Source organism: Pristis pectinata, chromosome 10 (assembly GCF_009764475.1).
Source record: "Pristis pectinata isolate sPriPec2 chromosome 10, sPriPec2.1.pri, whole genome shotgun sequence".
Taxonomy (NCBI): domain Eukaryota; kingdom Metazoa; phylum Chordata; class Chondrichthyes; order Rhinopristiformes; family Pristidae; genus Pristis; species Pristis pectinata.
The window spans coordinates 53,856,401-53,872,417 of record NC_067414.1 but is presented as its reverse complement, the minus strand read 5'-3'; the positions used below and the strand labels follow the sequence as shown (position 1 = coordinate 53,872,417).

The 16,017-nt window shown below is 39.2% G+C and overlaps 1 protein-coding gene across 3 annotated transcripts in view; it reads right to left on the bottom strand.

The window, feature by feature from the left end:
- The window catches only part of rcan2 (regulator of calcineurin 2), a 230,238-nt gene that overhangs the window by 47,240 nt on the left and 166,981 nt on the right, over positions 1-16,017 (bottom strand). For all 3 annotated transcript variants that reach the window (XM_052025197.1, XM_052025198.1, XM_052025199.1), the window contains 2 exons: positions 11,792-11,965; positions 6,585-6,756 (listed from right to left, as the gene is read on the bottom strand). In XM_052025197.1, coding sequence (XP_051881157.1) covers positions 6,585-6,756; positions 11,792-11,965 — 346 coding nt within the window. The remainder of the gene's footprint in view (positions 1-6,584; positions 6,757-11,791; positions 11,966-16,017) is intronic.

The window sequence follows — 16,017 nt, the reverse complement described above, 5'->3', positions numbered from 1 at the left end:
TCCGTGATGTGCTGAGCTGTGTCCCCAACTCTCTGTAGTTCCTTGCGATCTTGGGCAGAGCAGTTGCCATACCAAGTCATGATGCATCCAGACAGGATGCTTTCTATGGTGCATCAATAAAAATTAATGAGGGTCAAGGGGGACATGCCAAACTTCTTTAGCCTCCTGAGGAAGTAGAGGTGCTGGTGAGGTTTCTTGGCCGTGGCGTCTACATGTCCCTAACGTAGGAGGCACTGAGGCTATTGTCAACTGAATCAGAATAGAGTGAAGAACAGATCTCTGATCAGTCTGGATAGGTACCACCGTTTCAAAAAAAATCTCAGTTTTAGTTTATTCAGGGTAAAAAGCAGAAGTTAAAGATCAAATTTTGCTCTGACACAGGCACATATTTCATGTTCAATATGTTTTCCTCTGTGAAGCACACACTTAAGGGATGCATGTTCAAAAATATTAATTACTTTAGAAAATCACCTAATGTGAATAATATGATGTATAAAGGGTTATAACTCAATTAGAACATGGTAAATTATATTTGGATAAATTTTGGTGAAATTTGATACAATGATATCATGCCCTGATTATGTGGGGAAAATGTCACACATAACTTTGGGCATTTCCTCACATATGTGCCACCAGGATTGGGATTCAGTTTTGCAGCATTTGCATTTTATTGATTTTTATATATACATGGCAGTAGAAGGAGGAAATGAGAGTCCAGCAGATTTCCCTCTGATTCAGCAACGTTATAATTCAGCTGTGAGATGCTCATACGAATGGAGAGAAAGGAAAGAGAGTTAGTACAGAGAAGACTAGAGTGCCTTTCAACAGTCTTGGGGTTACCTATGGTTCTGGGAATTTTTCTTGGAATCAGCCCCAGTGTCAATATCATGCATTCCAAGATCTGTCAGCATGTCTAGATACAGAGTACCTTAAACGCTACTCAGTACATCAATAGCAACCTTTGCCCCCAGGGACTCCATTTCATGTGTGTGGTTTTCTCCAGTTGCCTAATCTTATGACTTTTCTGGATGTAATTGCCAAATGTTGATAAATTAATACTGTTTGTTCACTTGGACCATTGCCCATTGAGAACTAGGTTGGATATATACAAATTAGTTTCATAAAATACTTTAGAGCCATCTGGGAGAATTTTCATCCCATCAATCTACTGAACTTGACTCCATGTGTCAGCACTATTAGCTCATTACTTGTCCTAGTTTTATAAACACAAACAGCCTACTCCCAGACCACCATCTCCAACCTTCCAACTTTACAACAAACTTCTCGTTAATTAAGAGGTAAAAGATACCTATACATAGACTGAAGTGCAAAAGCCAAAAATGTGGCAAACATACATTAATCCACTCACAGTAATCACAAGATGAGTGAAATTCACCATTTTTATCTTTGTATCATGAGTTGAGGGATGAAAACTTAATTTCTTATATAGCATTTAAATTTAACCAGTATTTATTTATGGCTGATGAGAGGAGCCACTGACAGAACTCTGTTTACTGCAGCCCAGGGTGATGCAGTAAAAGCTCTTAGGGATGGCAGCCTTGTATCTGTCCAAGCAGACACTGATCTTAAATTGATCCACGTGCTAAAAGTATGCTGAAGCACTACCATGATGGGTCTGTGCAAAGCAATGTCATAATGTGGAGAGCAATAATAACACCAAAATCCATGTCCATGAAATGTTTAAAGGGAATTCAACCATGTTGGATTTCATAGCTCTATGTCCTTGGATTGGAACATCAATCACAGTTGGATCAAATTTCATTGCACTTTTCCACCACAATTGTAAATACCTGGTATCAAAAAACCCTAGAATTGGTGTAAAATCATAGAAAATTTTCATATTTTGACTTTTTGCTGCCTATGAAACTGTGGCATTATTCAATAATCCATGGCTTAACTTTGAAATATCTTTTAGGGCTTTCTCTTGGGAAGAGTGCTGATTTGATATCATATCTGTATCTCTTCCTCAGTCCACAGCAAAACAACAAATTTCACATCCTATAAGTAGTGATAATAATATATCTGATTCTGAATCTGAGTTTTATTTGCAGACAGTAGACAAGATATAACTGGGAAAGTTGACTGAGCAATCACCTTTGGCTTGTGACTGTAACAGGTCTTTTTTGTTCTCCAGAATTAGCACCTGGAATTGTAAATGTCACACTTGTGCAATATGTAATGCTACATTTTCACTATCCTCTGCCAAAGAGTGATGCTGATAATATTTAATACAACAGTGCATCAATAATTCTAACCTCTTCTTTCAACTAGCCTGTCTGATGGAGGAAGGTGATGGGATGGTGGATGGACTAATAGATACAATGGGAATGGGGGAAATGAACTCTGCCTGACCAGGTGTGGGTTTTTGTATGATGTAAAGGAGCAAAAATGGCCTTCATTGTAATTCCTGCCACCTCAACTGTTCAACATGTGCCATTTGTTGGGTATCAGGATCCTGCATTTTGATGCAGCCTAAAAAGAGAAGAAGAGTCCTTTTTTCCAAGGCATTCCCAGAAAAAAATTCCATTTGGAAAAGTTAATATGTTATGGAGAAATCATTCCACTGGCAGTATGTTAAATACCATTTCCTTCCACTATGGGAAAACTAGTTACTATATTGCTGCCCAGAGTGCTGTGAGAGACTCTGCACATTGCCTTTCTACATGTAACTGCCTCTAAACTGGAATAGTATTGTCATAGAGATCTAGGGCATAATTGGAGGCCATTCAGTCCAACAAGTCCATGTCAGCCAAAAAAAATCTATCCAGTTTAATGCTACTTCCCCATTCTTGGTGTATAGCCTTGCAGAGTGCAGCTCAAGTGCACATCCAAACAAATCAGGAGGCCCCTTCTGGCATGGGTAGTTTTGCTCACACCTCTTCAATCAGCACAATTGGCAGGCAAAGAATCCAGGTCATGCATTGTAAATTATTAGCAATCCGATGTTTAGTGATGGTCTTTAGCAATGGAATGAGATCTCTCGCAGCACCAAGAGATGCTTGAACGTTAATTGGCTGGTTTATACTGAGTGCCACCCAGCAGTTTTGTAGAGAACCAGTAATTAGCTGCAGTGTGCCAATCATCACATTCCTGACTGGCACAGTAGTGTGAAACAGAATGCACCAGAAGGCTGATGTGGATGCATCTTACCTCTCACTCTGCCCCAGGCTCACCTCTGGGTCCAAGGGCATTCTGTAACTTACTGAGCCAAGAGGCAGGATAAACTGAATCTACACCAACCTTTGAGTGCTATCGCAACCTTAATTAAAATGAAACTGTTAGCTTAATTTTTTATTTTTCTTTACTTCTCCATATAATTATATTTTATTTAGCTAACAGTGATTAAAATGAAATTATTTTACATTTTTTATTGCTTTTAATATTATCTTTAATTATCTAAATGAATTTCAACTGTTTTTAATTGTCTGTGACCATGTAAGATGAGACAGGGTTTCGACCACCTGAGAAGTCCAAGTCTGTCAGGGTGAGGCCTCAGTGTGTTGTCACTCACAGCCTGCTCCAGTCATGGGAAGGCCACAGATCCAAGGTTTCAAGGTCATTGACAGCCACATGGCTGTAAAAGCTTTGAGTTACAGCAGAGTTAGTGTTGTTAGGTGAGAGTGAGCAATGCTTTGGATCAAGCCTGATCCAGTCCAATGTCCAGCGGTTCAGTAAATATTTGAGCTGGAAATTTTTATTATCAGAGGAAAACTATTACAGAGTTTTACTTTGGAAATAAAGCATATTAAACAATCTGAAGTTTAACGACCTTAATTTTTCATCATTAGGCTTTTGGCATTATGACAAACAGAGAGCTGACAGTATAAGCACGAACAATACTACATGTTAATTAGCATAGATACCGAGAGTACAACATACCTTAAGTTGCACTAGTTATGCATTTGTTGCTTAACTTTCCAGGATTTGTCCAAAACTCCAATCTTGCCAGAATTGCTCTTATTTAACTAATGCTTATAACTATTAATCTTATATTGTATGATCTAGTACCATTTTTATTACCTTCTGTACAATTGGTATCCATTTTTGCTCCAAATGAAAACGCTAGAACTGACTAGATGGGTGACGGTCAGGAGAGGGAAAGGGACTAGGCAGTCAGTGTAGGGTACCCTTGTGGCCATCCCCATCAATAACAAGTAGACCGCTTTGGATACTGTTGGGGGGAACAACCTACCAGGGGAAAGCTACAGCAGCCAGGTCTCTGGCATTGAGTCTGGCTGTGTGGCACAGAAGGGGGGAGAAGAGGAGTGCGATAGTGATAGGGGTTAGGGGAACAGGCAGGAGATTCTGCGGATGAGAACGAGACTCCCGGATGGTATGTTGCCTCCCAGGTGCCAGGGTCATAGATGTTTCGGATTGAATCCACAGCATTCTTAAGGGGGAGGGGGAGCAGCCAGAAGTCATGGTACACATAGACAGGAAAAGGGATGAGGTCCTGAAAAGTGAATATAGGGAGTTAGGAAGGAAGCTAAAAAGCAGGACCCCAAGGGCAGTAACCTCTGGATTGCTGCTTGTGCCATGCGCCAGTGACAGTAAGAATAGGAAGATATGGTAGACGAATACGTGGCTGAAGAATTGGGGCGGGGCACAGGGTTTCAGATCTGTGGATCATCAGGATCTCTTCTGGGTAAGGTATGACCTATACAAAAGGGACGGGTTACACCTGAACTCGAGAGGGACCAAGGTCCTTGCAGGCAGGTTTGCTAGAGCTGTTGGGGAGGGTTTAAACTAGGTTGGCAGTGGGAAGGGAACCAGAGTGTTTGGTCAGATGATGGAGCCGTTGGTGTAAAGGTAGATGTCGCTGTGCAGAGAGACTGTGGGGAAGGATAGGCAGTAGATAGAGCATAAATGCAGTCAGTTGGATGGGTTGAAATGTGTTTACTTTCATGTGAGAAGTATTAAGAATAAGGGTGATGAACTTAGAGCATGGATCAGCACGTGGAATTAAGATGTTGTGGCCATTACAGAGACTTGGCTGTCACAAGGGCAGGATTGGCTGCTTGATGTTCCAGGGTTTAGATGTTTCAAAAGGGATTAGGAAGGAGGTAAAAGAAGTGGGGGAGTTGCATTGCTAATCAGGGATAGTATCACATCTGCAGAAAGGGAGAACGTCATGGAGGGATCGTCTACTGAGTCAGCGTGGATGGAAGTTAGAAACAGGAAGGGAGCAATCACTCGACTGGGAGTATTCTACAGGCCGCCCAGTAGCCACCAGGACACTGATGAGCAGATAAGTAGGCAGATTTTGGAAAGGTGCAAAAATAACAGGATTGTTGTCACTAATATTGATTGGCATCTCCTTAGTGCAAAAGACTTGAAGGCAGAGTACAAGGTTAATGGCAGGATTCTTAGCAGTGTGGAGGAACAGAGGGATCTTGGGGTTCAAGTCCATAGATCCCTCAAATTTGCCTCGCAAGTTGACAGGGTGGTTAAGAAAGCATATGGTGTGCTGGCCTTCATTAGTCGAGTTTAAGAGCCGCTATGTAATGTTGCAGCTCTATAAAACTCGGGCTAGACCACACTTAGAGCAATGTGTTCAGTTCTGGTCACCTCATTATAGGAAGGATGTGGAAGCTTTAGAGAGGGTGCAGAGGAGATTTACCAGGATGCTGCCTGGATTAGAGAACATGTCTTATGAGGAAAGCTTGAGTGAGCTATAGCTTTTCTCTTTAGAGTGAAGGAGGATAAGAGGTGACCTGACAGAGGTGTATAAGATTACGAGAGGCATAGATAGAGTGGACAGCCAGCACCTTTTTCCCCACAGAGGCAATGGCCAATATCAGAGGACATCTGTTTAAGGTGAGAGGAGGAAAGTTTAGGGGAGATGTCAGAGGCAGGTTTTTCACACAGAGAGTGGTGAGTGCCTGGAATACACTGCTGGGGATCGTGGCAGAGGCTGATACAACAGGGACATTTAAAAGGCTCTTAGCTAGACAAATGGATGTAAGGAAAAATGGAGGGTTATGGGCTGTGTAGGAGGGAAGGGTTAGATTGCTCATGGAGTAGGTTTATATAGGTCAGCACAACATTTTGGGCTGAAGGGCCCGTACTGTGCTATGCTGTACTGTTCTATGTGCTATGTTCTACAGTTATTAGATCTCTACATAAATCTCCCTTTTTCAGCCAGATTACAAGAATCTCTGGATTACAGGCAAGCATTCAGAATGTTGCGGATAAGTAAGAAGTAATTAATTTCATAGCTACTATTTAAATCAAATATAATAAAACCTACAAGTTTATGGACATGTTCAAGTGAAAAGCTATATTTCAAGGTACAATGAGCTAACAAGCCAGAAAGCAGACACAGTAAAACAGAATTTGTACATATTGTCATGCAGGTAAAAGATTAGCAGAAAATGTAAGACACTTATCGGTCAACCAGAACAAGAGACTTATTAACCACACCTCTATTCTTGGCAAGTTTTTCTTAGATTCCTGTTCTTAAAAGAGTGATATTTTACTCCAAGTTTATCCTTGAAAAATGTACCCTCCGTAGGTTACTGATCAACAGCTGTAACAAAATTGCAGAACATGGAAAAACCTACCAGGTCCCAGTTTTGCCACTGCATAGAGAAGATCATAGTTGATGATTGGAGTTGCATCATCAATTTGTTGCCAGCCTACAGGTGGTGATGCTGGAGGGGAGATGAGAAACTGTTTTGCTGGCTGTGGGGGGGCAAGATGCAGGTTATCTCCATCTGAACCTTGATTTTGAACCTGAGAAAAAATATAGGTACCTGCTTAGGCCATAATCCATAGTGTATCAGACAACAGCAGGTGTTTACTTCCTGTGCAATGATTCCTGGTCCTCAAGAGTTAAACAGACATAAATAATTACACAAACCAAGATTATATTCCCTGCTAATTGGAAGATTAAGGAGTTTTTTTTTATTATGTTTTACAGATGTTAAGAAGAAGTGATGATAGATAGGTGACAAAAATTATTTTGTTTGGGGAGTCCAGAAAACCTAAACTAAACATTAGAGAGAAGTCTATTAGGAGTAAAATTGGAATATGTTGAAACTGGTGGTATTCTTGAATTCTTTTCAGCAAGCAGCAGTTGGCTCAAGGTTAATTAATTTTAATTCCAAATTTATCTGATTTTTTTAAAGCAGAAGTATTAAGGGATGTCTGGGAAAAGGTGTGCACATGGTCATAGAACAGCCATGAAGTCACTGACTGGCTCAAGGCATTCTGGAAAATGAAGCCTCCATAGGCCACAGTTTTACAACAGTTACAAAATTATGGAACATGGGGTGAAGACTTCCGGCCAAAGAAGGTGAAAGCAGTCAAGGAAGTCACATCCGCTTAAAATACAGGATGAAGTGAAAAATTGTGACAAGGAATAAGATGGGAAGGAAAAATGGGGTTAGAATAAAATGATGGGAAAGAATGGTTTCTTACAACAGCTATGTCTAATAACTGTTAGAGTTTGTGATGCTTGAGGTGTAAGATACAATTGGAACTACAGTATATTGTTGAGATGGTGCTGCTGAAAAGGATCAAAAGCATGACACATCAAAATCGTGACAGCCATGTCACTGAGTATAGGTTATTACTGCAAAATATTATAGACGCCCGAAATCTGAAATTAAAACATAACTGCTGAACTGCTTAGCTAGTCAGGGTACCTTTGTGGAAAGAATTCTGATGGAAGGTCATTGACAAGAAAGGTTAAGTCTGTTTGTCCCACGACAGGTACTGCCTGACCCAGTGAGCATTTCCAGTATTTTCTGCTTTGTTTCAAATTTCAGGCATCCACAGTATTTTGCTTTTTGCAGAAAGCTCTGAAACATGGAGAAACCTACCAGAATCTCCTTCTGCACTGAATGGAAGAGATTATAGTTGATTGCTGTGTGACATCATTAATTTGGTGTCAGCTCTTAGGCTGCTTTGGTGATTGTTGGCTTCTTTAGATGGAAACTTATGGAAACTAGTAAATAACAAATAATTCCTAAACATAGTGAAATCTTCTATACCTCTGTTCAACTGGACCAAAAATTTTACTCCCCTCAACCTTGCTAATATCAGGCATTATATGGCTGTCCATACACTTTGGTTTCCCAACACATCAAGTGCACATTTTTACTTTTTTCAGCTTCTACATAGGTTTATGCTTTTCACTACACTTTATGGTTGAATTTTATTTCAGTACTTTGGCTGGTGAAGAATTTAAACATATGTAAGAGGTAATTTTACAGGACTGTTGGGGGTACAACAGCCAGAAACACACACTGAGAAACTGAACCCATTACATTCATAACACCAGTTTTTTAAAGTTTACAATGAAACCCAAAGGCAACATCTCCCCCCAGAACCTTGATCCCCAAATGATCCCTTCAAACTTGGCTCCAGATGGAAACTTGAATATATGAACACTTCAATGGGGCTTTAAACAAATATTATTTTGGATTATAAAACCACTCCCCTTGGCAACAACTATTTCCATTAAAATGTCTTTCTGAGATAGCTGATTTTAAATGAAGCTGCAACCGAGGCACAGCAATTACATTACTGTCTCTGGGCATGCAAGAGGAAGAAGTAGCTGCTGATCACAAACAAATGTACTGTTGGAAAATATGAATTTGTGGATATTGGGTAAGGTCAAGAAAGGGCTTAATGATGATGCAACCTATGCTTCACAGGCATTCACAGAATGTGCACAACAGAGCTCAGCTATTTAGCCAAGATATTGGAGGTGACTAGTGCTTGTGGGATTGTACCACCTCAAATACTAGACAGTGTTTTTCAGCTTTAAATGTTAAATATTAATGGTAGTCTTTGTGAGTACTAGATATGAAATAATCTGCAGAAACATAAGACACATAACTGGGAATTGATAGTAACTTGTGCACCTATGAGGTGTTCACTTATGGAACATAAAGAGCCACCCAAGCCTACTAACTTGAGTGTTTGACTACTTGCAAGTGTGCTGGAGACTGCAAATGTTGGCTTGAAGAGTACGGTGTGCTGTGAGGTGTTGACCTATTCAGGGCCATTGGCAGTCTGTTCTTCTAGCCTACAAAGATTGAAAATATGTTTCAGAATGTTGGTTCTGAGACATCTTTACATAGAATTTCTATTAGAAGATACTGTAGGCGGCGATGCTTGAGGCAAGTTATAATTAATATGGGGGGGTGGTGGGGTGGGGGGAGAAGTAAGTGCTGGTGCCAGAGGAACAAGACATACTTGTTGGTGAGAAGGAAGTGATGAATGGACCCTGATCTCAGCCTGAAAAGAAGCATGAGAATTGAGAAAGTTTCATTAAGCACTAACCTAGTTTTATGCTTGTGTAGGTGCTCTGAGGAGCAAGATATAACAGGAGACTTTTGTATGAGCCTTTGCTTCCATCTTTTTTCTATAAGGGATTTAAAAGATTGTAATCTCTGGGCATGACTCTGGATTGCATCTGTTCCTTTGTTACAGACAGTGAATCTGCAATCTGGCATTACTTATGAGCACTGCTCCATGGGGAGAACATCAGATCATGGAATCACTGCAATACAGTGTTGAGATACTGCATTGATAACAGTGCCTTACATGTGTAACCAGGAAGACAGGTTGGAATTATTAAGATGTCAAGTTGATAGGCAGAAGTTCTTGCTCAACTCTCACGTTGTACCTTCCCAGAAGAAGCTCTAAGCAATAGGGGTGTAGTGAACCAACGTATGGATATTTATGGAAGATTTATGTACATGGGCATAAGCATATATTTCATTTCCACCTTTCATTTAGCATCAAGATTTCCTTTGATCTAAGTTCTCTCAGGCCACATGCACTTGCCTGAAAACTGGGAAAGTGAAGACATGTAATTTTAAATGTTTTTGACAGCTTGCCTTGTAAGAACATGAGGAAGTGGGATGTGGAAGAGAATGTGGCACTTCACCCCAAGCCTTCCTTTCCTCTTAAACACACCCCATCCTGCTGTCAACTAAAAGTTGATCTATAAGTGTGCAGAGAGTTGTGAAGTTTTCTATTACCAAAACACTTGTTGTTGTATTTGTCGTGACAGGAATGTGATTTTGTTAAATAACCCCATGGAGCTCTGGACCATTACTTGAAAAAATAAGGAAATGTTGGTGTTTAAAATATTCCAAAATAATGATATTCTGAACAACAATAACTGCTAACATCAAGACATGAGTTAATATGAAAAATAAACCTCCTGAATGTGGAACATCCTTGATGTTCAATGGCCTTTAATTAAGGTAGATCATGTTGTTGAGTGGCAGGACAATCTGGGAAATATACAATGACAGTATGATCCCAATGACTAATATTATTATGTTGATGCTGCCTGCTCTTTCAGAAGTTAGCAGTTATTTCATTATTAGAAGAGTACTTCATAATAACATTAAAGAGTGATTGGATCACATAAAAACAGACACGACTGTTGTTTTATAAACTTGAAAATAAAACAGCTGATGACTGGGTTTTGTATTACCATGCAACTCTTTCAGAATTGGGATCTGGTTTCAAAAGCAATGCAGACTAATGAGAACAATATTTGGACTCTGTTGTAAGGGTTCTAACTGAAGTGTGCTTGGGCAGTCTCAATTACAGCATTAAAGCCAACACCAATTGTAACCATGAAAAACTTCTGAATAATGTTATTTTGGTCAAAGGGAGAGAAAATTATATTTTATGTTTGCATGTTACACATTATATTACACGTTAAGGAGGTTTCAAAAACACTACTCATAAAGTCAGTACCTAACAGTTATCCAAACCTGGCTGTAATTGGATTAAGTATTGGGATGAAAAAGAAACACTTTTAGCCATCATTAACGAGTTATTCTCTTTATGTGCCTAAGCGTTAAGAAATGTCTGGCAACACAAAGGAAAGTCTGGCAGGATCAGTTAGGAGTATCCTGACAGGTTTTCCTTACTGTGTTCCACCCAGATGATAAACATATTCCTGTTGCACTGTTAAATCCCTTATCTTAATTCAATAATTATGTGAAAACTAGACTAGAACAACTTAAACCATCCACTAAACTACTGAAAATGAAATAAAATGGTGTTGTACTCTAGCTATTAAAGATAGATGTTCTTTTAAAATTCAAATTTGAATAGTTGACTTCTAATATTCTAATAGGATAGAAATTGTTCATAGCCCTAAGCTGCTCCAGTTGGGTAGCCCAGGTCTAACCTGATTTGAGCCTCAGATATCACCTAAATAATGTGGGTGAGCTGCTGACTCTGGCAGCAATTCAATAGTCAACCCACACTTTTGCAGGAACAAATTCAGCTCACCTAACTTACACCAGCTGACTCAGATAATAGCAAGGGTTGGAGAGTGGATGAGTGAAGTGTGGAAGTGAACAGCAGATTATGACAGCAGCAAGGGGCTAATCATAATCAGGAGATTTTTCAGGGGTTCTGCTTAAAACAAAATGTGACGGACTGTTAACAGGGCACATGCAACACATGTGAAGCAAGATGGATACCTCCTCTGTTATTTGGAACAACAATTTCCCTTTGGGTCAGTAACCATAACTTAGGTCCTTCATCTGTATAAGGAAGGGACTGTATAAGAAGGGGACTAATGCTTCTACAGATCACCATTGTAAATTTGAAATATTTTCAGTTTTGTACTAAAGCATAGGAAACCACTTTCAAAAACTGGGTTTCCTTGTGCCCATGTTATGAATACCAAACAGCACAATGAGATCCAATTTCTACCCTAAGTGTACCATCAAAAAGCCACATTGTATTTAGTGAACAAAATCCAAAATCTCAAATTCATTACCTGTGCAAAATAGAGTTTTAGCTTCTTCCCATTGAACTTTGTTTCGTGGAGCTCTATTCTGGCACGGGCTGCTACTTTGGGATTGGTGAAGTTAATTCGTACACGCCTGAAACTTTTGAACAGCTGGAATGTGGCATGGTCATCATAAGCCAAGAAAAGCGCTTCAAACTTCTCCTGCATTTAACAAAGCAAAAAACAAACTTAAATTTCATGTTTATTATCCAAATATTTCAGCTTACAAACTATATCCTTTGAAAATATCAGAAGGTTCATTCAGGAACTCGTTCCTGCCTCCCTCCTGTCTTTACATACAATTTCACATAAAGGTGATAAGCAAGCTGCATGTTTAAAACTGTTATAAATCAGTACAGATTATAAATAATCCTGTGACATGGTTTAAACAGTAAGGGGGGTTTGTAGATTCTTAAAGTTAAGACCAAGGCGGAGTGAAGTAATGGCAGTTTTGATCTTAATTTATTTGAAAGAAAGAAGATGTTGTCATTCAGATAATTGCAATAATACATGTAGCCATTATAGCCATGTCATAAATCTTCACTTTCACCACCTGACTGCTAGCAGAGTGGATCACCTGCTCTTTATAGTCTCCAAACAATTTTAATCCTGTATCACATTGCCATGCATGTCAATGATGGATGTAATGTCCTACCTTGAATTAGGCTGCTTAATTAAGAGTTTTGAGGAGAATGATGATGTAATATACATCAAAATGAATCTTTACATTATTTGAGGAAACTCTTAGAATGCATTCTTGAAAACAAATTACACTTGAAAATTTTATTCTGCCCTCAATCACATCTGTTCTCTTTCGTCTCTTTGTCTATGCTGCTATGGATGTTGGTCAGCCTTCAGGATTTACTTAATTGTCCAACCTTCGTATCAAGGCAAGTGTTGGCATTTTCATCTTATGGTGGAAGCATAATACACTGACACAAAGCTGGGTAACACAACTATTTTCCAGAAGTAGATACCAGATAGTGCTGAAAGCCTTATTTTTATTTTGATTTTATTTAATATATCCACAGTAAGATCAATTAAAATATATTTGCCTTTGTTTTGGGTGATATAAGATATCTAAAACATCAAACGTACAAGGAGATTAAGTTGGATAACAATGCCACAGGAATCACAGTCTGTTATTAGTCCATCCAAATGATTGCAACAAGGCAGCATGCTAACTTGGTTAAAGCACTGATAGAACAGCAACCAGTCAATATTAACAATGCTGTTGTATGTCCAGAGAGGAGGTGTAATGTGACCGCAAGGGATTCTAGCAATTGTCCTGCAGGCAAATCTAACTCAATTTACATGTTTCCAAGGTATTCCAGCAATCTAGTAGAGGTCTTGCGGTCAAAGGTGGAGAGATGTCCTGTGTCCACAGGAAAAAGGATGTTGGGAGTTGGATTTGTGGGACAGACCAGGGGCTTCACTACTCTTGAAAGACAGTATGAATATAAACCAACAGGCGTGGAAGTAATCACCTCCTTTTACACTCCACAAGGGAGACAGGAGTGTTTTGCTCAGGCTCATCAGATAAGCATTTGCATCTCTTCCCCACTGCCCACCACGATGATTATGCCTGTTTCTTCCACCCTCGCTTTGTTTGCTGAATGAGTCCAATGGCTTCATACCCCACATCCCTGACCATGACCTCCTCCTGCTCCCAGCTGCTGGCGATGGTCTTCATGGGTCTCCACCTACAGCCTTCTGTCACTAGCTTTCCTTCTTGGCCCTGAGCCAAGCTGTCAATTTGGCCAGTGGCCGGGTAGGAAACCAGTGTGAAACTAATGGAGATCCTGTAATTAAATTTGGCAGGATTTCCAGGTCTAGCCAGGTTTTTTGCCCTTTTCAAGCTTTCCTGCACCTTCTCTGTAAATACTGGTGCCAAAGGGCATGAGAGGTCAGTAGAGAGAAGCAATAAATTATCAAGGAACACCAATTTATTTAAATCGTATTCCATAAACTCATATCAAAATCTTTCCCATGGGCATATGGTCCAGAACATAAGAAGGAAAATGTGGTAACATTTTCATTGTATTCATATTTTTTGTGTGCTTGCCAATGTGCAGAAAGAGGATATTCTATAATACTGTCATGATGTATAGTCAATGAATTTTTCAACACAGGAGGTGATTTGGTCCCTTCTCCACATATTCTTTTATTTTAAAAATATTTATGCATTCTCCTTAGAAACCTATTGTGAATTCTGCACCATATTAGATCATTTTATGCCCAAACCATTTAGAATAAAAAACAGGAGATGTATACAGACTGTCAATTCACCATTTCAAACATCTAAATTACCCCCATCATATTATCTGATAGCCAAAGATAACTAAGTATGTTATAATGACCCAATTCTCCTAATTGCGAGACACAAGTCTGCAGAAAAATAAACTTTAGATTCCAGAATTTTAAGAAGAACTAAAGAGGCTTCTCATGACACTTGTTCGAAGGTTATATGGATTTAACGTTTTCAAATAGTAGGGAGAAATGTTTATTTTCTTTCTGTTTAGGGACAGACTCTGGAATTTGAATGTTTAAAGTTTCAGATTACTTGGATCAGAGTCTAATAAGTAAGTTATTTGGCATTTATGCCTAAGTATAAATGATTACATCAAACTACAGATCTTTGCAGGAAGTGTATGACATGAATATGATTAACATGTGAAAAATGAGACCTTACATTAACTTTTGTGACAATATAACATGAGGAACTTCAGGGTGTAAGTATCAGAAGCTGCACATTGCAATACATGAAATCTGGAGAGGGGTACCAATACAAGTAGTTCAACAGGAACTGTACTGTTTGTATAATCTGTATGATGATATATGGACCCTGATGTAAATTTTCAGAATCTGGGTTTACCTTCATGTGCCCTGAAATTTATAACCTGCTAACCATCAGTTTACCAACCAGACCAGGACCAGTTTCTGGATTTAGCAACTATCTCTGAAAATAGCTCATGCAGGAAAGTCAATTTTCAGACCTTGAATGAGTGTCTAATGTTTGCAATATTTCCTAGGTCTACTTCTAAACTTGCTGTAAACATACTCTTTTCAATTCTACATATTTAAGTACTCTTTGTAGACTGAAACAACCTCACTCTTTTCTTGCATATCTGATGCAGATCATTTTCTTTCAATGTTTCACTGACTGAGCTCGACCTCTTGCCATTAAGTAGTTCTTCCCATTAAGTAGTTCTTCCCTCAGTCTTATCTTACTTTCCTTTTCATTCAATTGCCTTTTTCTTTTGACTGTTCTTACTTTTTCCACTTTAATCTTAGTTTTTCTGGTACCTCACATGTGCAATCAGGTGCACATTGAAAGATGGCCATTAATATCTTTGATATTCAAATAACGTTGTCAAAAATTTTCTAAATTATGCAGCTGCCTAGCATCCCTTCGAAGTGCCTATTCTTCAGAAGGGAGCCTAGTTGGCTATTATTGGCAGTCTATTTGATGCCAGGTGGACATCAAAACTGATTTTTACTCATTTCATTTTTTAATACATAAGTGGATTGCAGCAAGATGCACTGAGCAATGATTGAATTTGTCCGTATCTTCTTCCCTAATCTCTAGCTGGTCTGTACACTATTATGCAACCCAGAAAGCGCATTACTATCTATGGGGGAGTAATCACCTTATTATTTATTTACAATTTGCACTGGATTATAATAATGTGTATACAACTACTTGGGTGTGAAATGTAAACATATCCAGTGCATTTTTCTCAGTTGCATTCAATTATATATAAATGTAGTGCACTGCTGTAGTTGTATAACATAAAGAGTACAGCGTTCCCAAACCTGCAGAGTGTAACATTGAGAACATCACCTGGACCAGATGGACTACACCCCGAGTTCTGAAAGAGGTACGTAGCTGAGGAGATTGTGGAGGTATTAGTAGTTATCTGTCAAGAATCACTGGAGTCAGGGAGAATCCCAGAGGACTGGAAAATTGCAGATGTGTCACCCCTGTTTAAGAAGGGAGGGAGGCAAAAGACAGGAAATTATAGGCCAGTTAGCCCGACCTTGGTGGTTGTTAAAATTTTAGAGTGAATTATTAAGGATGAAATTTCAGAGTACTTGGAAGTATATGATAAAAATAGGATGTTGTCAGCATCTTATTGATGTTGTTAAGGGGAGATCTTGCCTGACAAATCTGTTAGAATTCTTTGAGGAGGGAAAAAGTAGGTTAGACAAAT